The 9,157-nt window shown below is 34.2% G+C and overlaps 2 protein-coding genes across 2 annotated transcripts; one reads left to right on the plus strand and one right to left on the minus strand.

Annotated features, from left to right (window-relative positions):
* Positions 1 to 870: 870 nt before the first annotated feature.
* LOC145010815 (serine/threonine-protein kinase PBL35-like) lies at positions 871 to 3,714 on the plus strand. Its single transcript, XM_078969364.1, has 6 exons — positions 871 to 1,637; positions 1,723 to 2,045; positions 2,139 to 2,274; positions 2,600 to 2,736; positions 2,826 to 2,949; positions 3,038 to 3,714. Exons 1-6 carry the CDS (start codon positions 1,475 to 1,477, stop codon positions 3,586 to 3,588), a joined length of 1,434 nt encoding a protein of 477 aa, XP_078825490.1. The 5' UTR covers positions 871 to 1,474; the 3' UTR covers positions 3,589 to 3,714.
* Positions 3,715 to 4,181: 467 nt separating this feature from the next.
* LOC145012232 (2-oxoadipate dioxygenase/decarboxylase, chloroplastic-like) lies at positions 4,182 to 6,226 on the minus strand. Its single transcript, XM_078971024.1, has 6 exons — positions 5,894 to 6,226; positions 5,285 to 5,650; positions 5,041 to 5,162; positions 4,708 to 4,871; positions 4,476 to 4,630; positions 4,182 to 4,391 (listed from the first exon to the last, which is right to left on the minus strand). Exons 1-6 carry the CDS (start codon positions 6,110 to 6,112, stop codon positions 4,293 to 4,295), a joined length of 1,125 nt encoding a protein of 374 aa, XP_078827150.1. The 5' UTR covers positions 6,113 to 6,226; the 3' UTR covers positions 4,182 to 4,292.
* Positions 6,227 to 9,157: the final 2,931 nt, after the last annotated feature.

Here is a 9,157-nt window from a genome sequence, read left to right on the forward strand (position 1 = left end):
AATGGATGAAAATACCCCAACATGCAAGGCACATGAGACATTCTAACTGAGAAATGGACAAAATTTTAAGTTAGGGACCAGGTGGGTAATACATGTCAAACGTTTGGATGGTCCGAGTTAAAAAATTAAGTTAGAGACCAAACGTGAAAGTAACCCCGAACTATAAAGACCATCCGTGTAATTTTCTCTTTGAGATATAATTATGCATATCTAGTTCATAAGTCATAAGTGAAATAACATTAAAATAAAATAAAAATACGGAAATTAGTATATCCTAAAAACACCCTCAAATTTATAAATATTTACATGGATGGAAGGCTGCCACTTAAAATAGTATTTTTTTTTTGTCAAATTCTTGTTGTAGGCAATTTATATTTTTTACATACGCTAGCAACTTAATTTTAGTTTCTTCAACTTTTAGCGATTTACTAGAAGTGCATTGTTATTTTGATAACTAATAGCCCAAAACGAAAGAAATCATTATACTAATTTATATACATCGCCTCTACATTTAACTTATAACTTTAGTTACACGTAGTAATTAAACTTATAGTTACGTCCAAGTTATGTTCCATCTTTGGAAAGACCATGTGAAGTATATAGTAACATTTTTAAGGAATAAAGTTGTTTTTACTTTTTTAATATTGAGAATGATACCAAAAACGATTATAAAACGATAAGTATGTGGCTTTAAAATGGTAGGTTGGACATAAGCCTTGAACAGTTTTCCTAACTTACTTTAAATACTATTTTATTACATTAGTTTTTTTAGATTTTGATGCCTAATTGTCTATAGTATTAAATTATTAATCATTCGGTTATAAAGAGCGGGTGAAAATATGATTTATCGATTTCTGAAAGTAGACGATTATCTTGAAAGTGAACTTGGGAAGAGATTACTTTCTCGATTTCCATTTTTTCTTTATAATTATTTATTATTATTTTTTTCTTACTACTCATTCTTTTGATGTGATTTCAATACCTTTTGGGAATGCTAGGTGGTAGTGGTTGCTTTTGAACTCTAATCACATTTCATACAACTCAAATTCTCTGAGTTCTTCTTTTCAATCGTTTCTAAAGTGTTTCTATCACTGATCTAAATCTTTTTTTTGACATTTGTATAACAAATTTCCCTTATTTTTTCAAATTTCTGAATTGGGTCTCTTGAATTTTAACTAAAAAAATCCAATCTTGGTGGGGTTTTCTTGAAAAAATCTTGTGTAGTTTTGTACACAAGTCAACATTCAGTCTCTTCTGGGGTTTGCTAATTTCATCGTTTTCTTGGTTTTCAATCATACCAAGTTTAATGATTTTTAGGGTTTATTGTGATAGATGAAAAATGTATAAAGTTCGAATCTTTTCACATGCGGTTTGTTAATTTCATTCTTTTCTTGACTTTCAATCACTAATTTCATCCAAAAGTTTGGCGTTTTGGATACAAATTTGGGGGTTTTGATGATACAAAGTGTGAAAGATGAAATCTGTTGATGAAAAATGTATAAAGTTGGAATCTGGGCATGTTGTAGAATCGAAGACGAACAACACTGGATGTTGGAATCGATGGAGACTAATTGGCAGCTGTGTTTCTTCAAGATCTAAAGTCGAAAACTCCATTAGTGGCATATCAACTCATTGTGGTAAACCAGTCTTCAGTTTCCCCTCAAAATTTCACAAATTGATCAAACAATTTACCTAAATTTCTCTGTTTTTATGTACAAACAGTGGAAAGCAAGCTGAAGATTGATGAACCAGTTGTTCCGATAGTTTCATCGACTACAAGTAATAACGAAAGCAATCCATCGACCCCAAAACCGGAAGATGAGCTGAAACTTGATTCTAGGCTTCGGATATTTGGTTTCAATGATCTGAAATTGGCTACGAGGAACTTCCGACCAGAAAGTCTTCTCGGAGAGGGTGGTTTTGGGTGTGTTTTTAAGGGGTGGATTGAAGAAAATGGAACGGCGCCGGTGAAACCAGGCACCGGACTTACTGTCGCCGTGAAAACCCTGAATCACGATGGGCTTCAGGGTCATAAAGAATGGCTGGTTTGTTCATTGTTGTTGCTTTCTATTCTAATTTTTTTTTTTTTTTTAATCTTTTGGTTTTCTCATGATTTATATATTTTTATTGTTTAACAGGCTGAAGTAAATTATTTAAGTGACCTCATCCATCCAAATTTGGTTAAATTGATCGGTTATTGTATTGAAGATGATCAACGGCTGTTGGTTTATGAGTTCATGCCTCGAGGAAGCTTAGAGAATCACTTGTTTAGGAGTAAGTTACTATTTTTAATGATTTAGAGGGTATTTATGTCTTTAGCACAAGAGTGAGATCGAGCCTCCATTTTGGATGTAGGGATGAAAAGGGTATTTACGTTTTTGCACAAATAACAGATTTGAGTCATGTTTCAACTTCTTGATTGAATTTCTCGTATTGCCACCGCACTTTTTCGGTGGACAAAAATTGCAATTTTTGTCTCATTGACGTCAGCTTCGGTCAAAGTCAAACACATTACAACTTGTTTTGTTATACCAACGTATATAATATATATACCAATTTGGTATTTGTTGTTTCTAATATAAGTCTATTGTTATTGTAGGATCTTTGCCTCTTCCATGGTCTATTAGGATGAAAATTGCTCTTGGTGCCGCAAAGGGTCTTGCTTTTCTTCACGAGGAAGCGGAAAAACCGGTGATTTATCGCGATTTCAAGACCTCGAATATTTTATTAGATGCGGTATGTGATACAAACACTAATCAAACTATCTTGTTTTCTTGAAGTTTTTAATCTCGGGTTTTTGGTGTTCATAAAGATTTGTTTTGTAGGAATATAATGCCAAACTTTCGGATTTTGGCCTTGCAAAAGATGGCCCCGAGGGTGATAAAACTCATGTATCAACTCGAGTCATGGGAACTTATGGTTATGCAGCCCCCGAGTATGTAATGACAGGTTTGCCCTTTAACCCTTTTGTTAGCCATTTTGCACAAAGAAGTAATATTTGACCTAATTATTTTGTGTTTTTGTATATTTCGTTTAGGGCATCTTACTTCAAGGAGTGACGTATATAGCTTTGGAGTCGTTCTGCTCGAAATTTTAACCGGTCGAAGGTCAATGGACAAAAACCGTCCAAACGGTGAGCACAACCTCGTAGAATGGGCCCGCCCACATTTAGGAGAGAGAAGGCGATTTTATAAGTTAATAGACCCTCGGCTCGAAGGTCATTTCTCAATAAAAGGAGCCCAAAAAGCCGCACAACTAGCAGCACGTTGCCTCAACCGTGACTCGAAAGCCCGACCTCTAATGAGTGAAGTTGTTGAATGCCTAAAGCCTCTGCCAGCCCTTAAGGACATGGCAAGCTTATCGTTTTATTTCCAAACCGTTCAACTTCAAGCTGAACGGTCTGGGCTGAGCCCGAGTGCACAAAATGCAGTTCGGGCTCAAGGCGGGTTGTTTTCAAGAAACGGATCGCAGCATCCGAGGAGCCTATCCATACCTAATGGTTCTTATGCTTCTCCTTATCACAACAAGTTGAACTTGAAGTCACCAAAGCCCAATGACAATGACAAAAAGAACAATAGCACAATGTAAATTATTATCATTTTTTTTTAAAAATTTCTGATTTACTTCTAGTTTTCCAAGTAATATAAATATATTTCTTGGTTGTTCGAGGTTTGAATCGCGATTAAGAAACATGAGAAACTGAATTATAACAAATTTGATTCGTTTGTTGTATATTCTTAGCCTGGGTCATGATCACTTGAAACGGAGCTTGATTAGTATGAACTCGCTAATTTACTAGTTAATGTTTTCAAATATGATCAATATTTTGGTTTTTTTAATAAAATTAATCAAACCCAAACTCAAATAGTCTACGACTGTGTTGTTTGTCCTAAAACGACAAAAAATACAATAGACTACAAAAGACGTGTCTTTTTTTCCCAATATGTTAACTACATTTAGGTGGTATTTGTTTTTTAAGTTGTAAAATTCAATATTTTTCTATGTCTACAAAATAAAAAAAAGTCTTCCAAAATCAAAAACTATTTTGATTTTGGAAAATAGATGTCAAAAAGATGTTTTTATGTATTTTGTCTTTTGAAAAACAAAGTCTTTTTCTCAAATGTCTTTCATCATGCAAATATAAGAGGTCAAAAAGACTTTTTGCCAGAAAAACAAATACATTAGTGACAAATAGTCAACCATTTCATTATGTTTACTTGAGAAACTTCACATTCGCTAGTAGTTTATTCTAATTACATGTTTGATTATCACAGAATCACTTGTGTTTTACCTCAAGCAACTCTCCTATTTAACTGATCCATCGATGTGCTCTCAAATATTTTATCAGCATTACCAACTTCAAATCCATCTCGTCTATGAACCTCTTGAACCTAAGTTTCAAAACCAATCAATCATCATGTTAAAACTCAAAAAATACAAAAACAAAACAAACAAACAAACTTTAAAATGCTAACCTTATCTTCGGGTAAATCTTTGTATTCGGGCAACACGATGCGCTCAGCAAACTCAATGTATGAACATGGGACCGATTCTTTGACGCCATCGGAGAATTCAAACGGGATCGAGTCTGCAACCGTTGAACTTTGCAGCAGTAGAGCATCTGGGCTCACTGGAACAAGAAAATCATGTAAGATGTAAATCAGATACACAACAGCCATCCAGATGGGACATACAAAAAGAACTAACCCTTGAGAACGCCTCCTTCCGAGTTCAACTTGAACCCTTTGTCCTCAATGAACTTGTTAAAATTCTTGATATTCTTCAAGCGAGATTTGAGCCTATGAGTTGATATCGTGACATGATTCACCATGTAACCGTTGACTAGAGTCCATGCAGCATACTCACTTTCACTGAAAGTCAAACATAACAAAAACAAAATTTTAGAAGGCTATAGAGTCTCGTCCAAAAATAACCGGCGGTTATAGACTACCGGTATAACCGCCGGCAGACTAGACCAGACCATATCATGGATATGGTCTGGTCTAGTCTGCAAAAAGTCGGAAAAGGACGAAAATGCACCTAGCTAATTGTTGGAATTCATCATGTGATGGTTTGGGCCACGTTAAACAACCAAGGGCACTTGAAAGGACAGTATGTTTATGTCCAGCACCCGATAGCCCGATGTACTTTCTGATTATTTCCTGGAAGCAAGAACACACGCATCAAGATTCAAGACTATGAACACTATGATTAAATTGGTAAAAGTTACACAACAATATTTACTGATTAAAATTATAAAACGTTATTAAATTTAAATCAAAACCTGGGCTTGCGGGCTCATTTGATCCACAAGAAGTTCAGAGATGAAGATTCTAGGTAAGGGGCCATGAACACCGCTGCCACCATTAATGAAGGAGACGTTTGGAGGTGAAAACCAGAGAGCTTTCAGCTTCTTTTTTGGAAATCTTAATTCTTCGCGTTGTGTATAACCAAAATCAAGGAAGAACTTTGATATAGAATCGATTCCATAACCGTTTACCCCAAATGTCCGATATGCGATATGATCATAGCATATTTGATTAGCATCTGTAGATCCGACAAGCTCCAGAATCGCTTTTGCAGTTGGGTTTCGATTCAAATACACTTGTTCCATACTTGAAAGCACACTTCTGAAGAACGAATCACCACCCTAAATCAACACCAAACACAAATTATATCCCACCAAATGTTATGAAAATCACGAAATTAAACTCTTTCTAATTCAAATTTAAACATCGTGTTCCATTTCTAGTTTCTGATTATGCGTATAAATCTGATTCCGAGATTCTAGACTACGCATTCTTGCACAATCGATCATAAATCAAATTATGTAAACAAAAAAATTAACAGTTAAGTACACAAATTACAAAGCAAACACGAGACAAATGCGTACCGAAGATGACGAAAAGTGGGATCCATTAGTGGATTGAGAAGCTGAAACAATCGGAACTTTCAATGAGGTTTTAACGGAATGATTCATGGTTGATGTGAAGACAGTTTTGACGAAAACGGAGCTTCTGGAGCTTGAAGACGATGGATTAATGGAGGACGATCGTAGAGAAGAGAAAATTTTGGACGATGATACTGAAGATTGGGAGCGAATTGTCATCATCTGCTTCACGTATCAAAAACCCTTTTGGTGGAATCCGATGAGGATCAGAATGAGTGGGTTTAGTAGCGTGACAAATTGGAAAGAGAGTGTCGTGTACGATGTTGGGATGAGCATGTCTTCCTCATTCTGTCGTGGCATACATATCACCGTAGGCCTTAAACATGGATGGCCCAGAAAGCACCCATAATCCCATAAATCTGAGAATACCGAAGAGTTACAAAATGGTCCATGTGGTTTAGTGAATATCATAATTTTAGTCTAAGTTTTTGATTTGTATCAGTTTTGATCATATTTCCAGTTTTCTCACTTGATTGTTCAGTTTTCATTTTACAATTTATATAAATCGGCTTATTACAATAAAGTTTGGTTTTTGTTTACCATTTGTGATTTTGTGTGTTTAATGTTTTACATGTAGTTGATTCGACGACTTGCTGAACATAAATACTCATATCATATTTGAATTTTGACTATTTGAGACTAAACTTATGCATGCTAATTGATTTCAAGATTCGTTGAGTAGTAGCATGTGGAGAATCGCCCTTTTTATTTCATTCCTTTGACATCCAATTTTAATATTTTGATTTGTGAATTATCATGGTAATTGATTGAGTGATCCATAATTTGGTTTATTTGATTTTAGAAGTTATTGATTTGTTTATGAATAATCATTTAATTATGGGTAAATGACATAAAAAATACTCTTTTTATACAGAAATTCGATTTTGACATTGTGTTTTTTTTGTATCAATTTTGACACTGTGTTTTCCAATTTGTTACATGTCTGACCACTTGACCGATTAACCAGGGTACATGCTGACATGACATGATGATGTATCAGTTTTGATGATGTGGCATGCTGACATGATATGCTAACGTGTCAAAATTGAATTTTTTTTCTCACAAAAACACTAAGTTTTCATTTTTTTTGATTTTGACACTAAGTTTAATTTTTTCTTTCAATTTTGACACTATGTTTTTTTATTCCAAATCGAACATTATTTTTTCTAATTTTGTTCAATGTTGACAATTTTCTATTTGAAACCGTACAAATATTTTTTTAATACATTTAAACCGTATAAATATGTTTTTTCATTTAAAAACCATAGTTTTGTAAAAATACATATTTTTTTTGTTTACACTCAAACCATATTTTTATGTATAAATATGTATTAGTTATATAAAAATTGTATTTTATATTAAATATGCAACTTTAAAATGTGTTTGGAAGTTTGGAGGTGTGTAGTCGATCAAAACTTGGATATCAAGTTTGCAACTCATCAAATTTTTACATCTTATTAGAACTTATGGTTAGTTTGATTCTCATGATATAACTAATGCTTTGAATGTAAGAAAAAAAACATCTTATATTTAAATAAAAATGTGTTTTTTAAACGAAAAAATATGTTTATACGATTTAAAATGTAATAAAAAAATATATTTATACGGTTTCAAATGGAAAATAAACAAAATTGAACAAAATTTGATAAATGATGTTCGATTGGAACAAAAAAAAACATAGTGTCAAAATTGAAATACAAAATTAAACTTAGTGTCAAAATCGAAAAAAAGTGAAAACTTAGTATTTTTTGTGGAAAAAAATCAATTTTGACACGTCAGCATAATATGTCAGCATGCCACGTCATCAAAACCGATACGTCATCATGCCATGTCAGCCTATAACCTGGTTAACCGGTCAAGTGGTCAGAATTGTAACAAATTGAAAAACACAGTGTCAAAAAAAAAACACGGTGTCAAAATCGAATTTCTGTGTAATAAAAATGTTTTTTGTGTCATTTACCCTTTAATTATTTCATATAAAGGTTTTAAAATTAGGAAAAATCTGATTAACAAAAAAGAAATTCACAAATCATATTCTTTTATTCTCTTTTACACTTTGGTATATCATCTAGAATCGTTTCTCTCAAGAAAACCTAATAGTTTTGACCAAATATTTTTTCATTACTATATTATGAAGGTCATGTAGAAAAGGAACATGTTATTATATTATGTCGAATTTACTAATTTTACGGGGCAAAATTTAATAAACTATACATGCCCTTTAATATGCCAGGCGACCCTAGTCCTTGTGGTTTTTATTATTTTTTTAAAATTTTAATCCATCTGTAACACCCTGTTTATTAAATAAATAAATAAATGAACGTATAGTAGTCCTAAAATCAATAATTATATATCAAGGGTTCGTCTCGAGGAGTTAACTGTCACAATTTTAGGAGTTGGGGGTTAAAAGTGTAAGTTCCGAATTGGTTTTGTAAATAATTAGGAAGGCAGTGACTACTTGGTAAATTATTGGGACTTAATCTGAAAGGATTTTGAAGACTAAGGGCTATTTGGGTAATTTCAGATTTAATTTGAAAGGAAAAGAAGTGGAAGGGTTGAATATGTCATAATTGAGATTTTGGGGGTTAAAAAGGTAATATTTGGATTAGTTTTGCAAAAGATTCTCAAGGCAAGGGCTGAATGGTAACTTAGATATTGATTTTGAAAAGATTATGGATGTGAGGGGCTGGAAGTGTCAAAACCTTATGTAGTTGTATGGGATACGGGTTAGAACCCGTTCACCCTATTACGCAGCCTCCATATATATGAATTATTCCAAACCCTAACCCTAAGGATATTCAACCACCATCACCACCTTATGCCCCATTCACCTCCGATCGCCACCACCATTGTTGGAGTCGAAAAAACCGTCGGTAAGTTTGCTGTCGACGATGAAGAACGTCGCAAGGACGTTGTACTCGTGAGACACTGCCACTGCTATCTTTTGTTGGCGAGAACGCCACCTCCACTTCTTCTGCCGCCGCCAGAGGGATCATTTATGTTGCTCTGGTCATCGGTTTCCACCCCGAAGGACTATTGTGTCATGTGTCGCTGCTCTATCCGCCATGAACGCCATTGTAGCGTTGTTGTTCTTCCACTTCCGAGTTGTTGTTGTCGTCGTTATGCACCACAACGTGGTGGTTGCATCCGGAAGTCCAAGCAAGGGTTGCAGTGGGGGTGTTGTTGCTTGACTTGAAACCAAAGAAA

Source organism: Lactuca saligna, chromosome 8, assembly GCF_052625555.1.
Source record: "Lactuca saligna cultivar CGN05327 chromosome 8, ASM5262555v1, whole genome shotgun sequence".
Lineage (NCBI taxonomy): Eukaryota > Viridiplantae > Streptophyta > Magnoliopsida > Asterales > Asteraceae > Lactuca > Lactuca saligna.

What these genes read in the sequence shown, in the direction of transcription:
- LOC145010815 (XM_078969364.1), top strand. Translation starts at nt 1,475, where the DNA reads ATGAAATCTGTTGATGAAAAATGTATAAAGTTGGAATCTGGGCATGTT. An exon ending in TGGCATATCAACTCATTGTG is followed by an intron (nt 1,638 to 1,722) that starts GTAAACCAGTCT and finishes ATGTACAAACAG; the next exon opens with TGGAAAGCAAGCTGAAGATT. An exon ending in CGAATATTTTATTAGATGCG is followed by an intron (nt 2,737 to 2,825) that starts GTATGTGATACA and finishes TTTGTTTTGTAG; the next exon opens with GAATATAATGCCAAACTTTC.
- LOC145012232 (XM_078971024.1), bottom strand. Translation starts at nt 6,112, where the DNA reads ATGATGACAATTCGCTCCCAATCTTCAGTATCATCGTCCAAAATTTTC. An exon ending in GAATTCCAACAATTAGCTAG is followed by an intron (nt 4,872 to 5,040) that starts GTGCATTTTCGT and finishes TTTGACTTTCAG; the next exon opens with TGAAAGTGAGTATGCTGCAT. An exon ending in GGAAGGAGGCGTTCTCAAGG is followed by an intron (nt 4,631 to 4,707) that starts GTTAGTTCTTTT and finishes TTCTTGTTCCAG; the next exon opens with TGAGCCCAGATGCTCTACTG.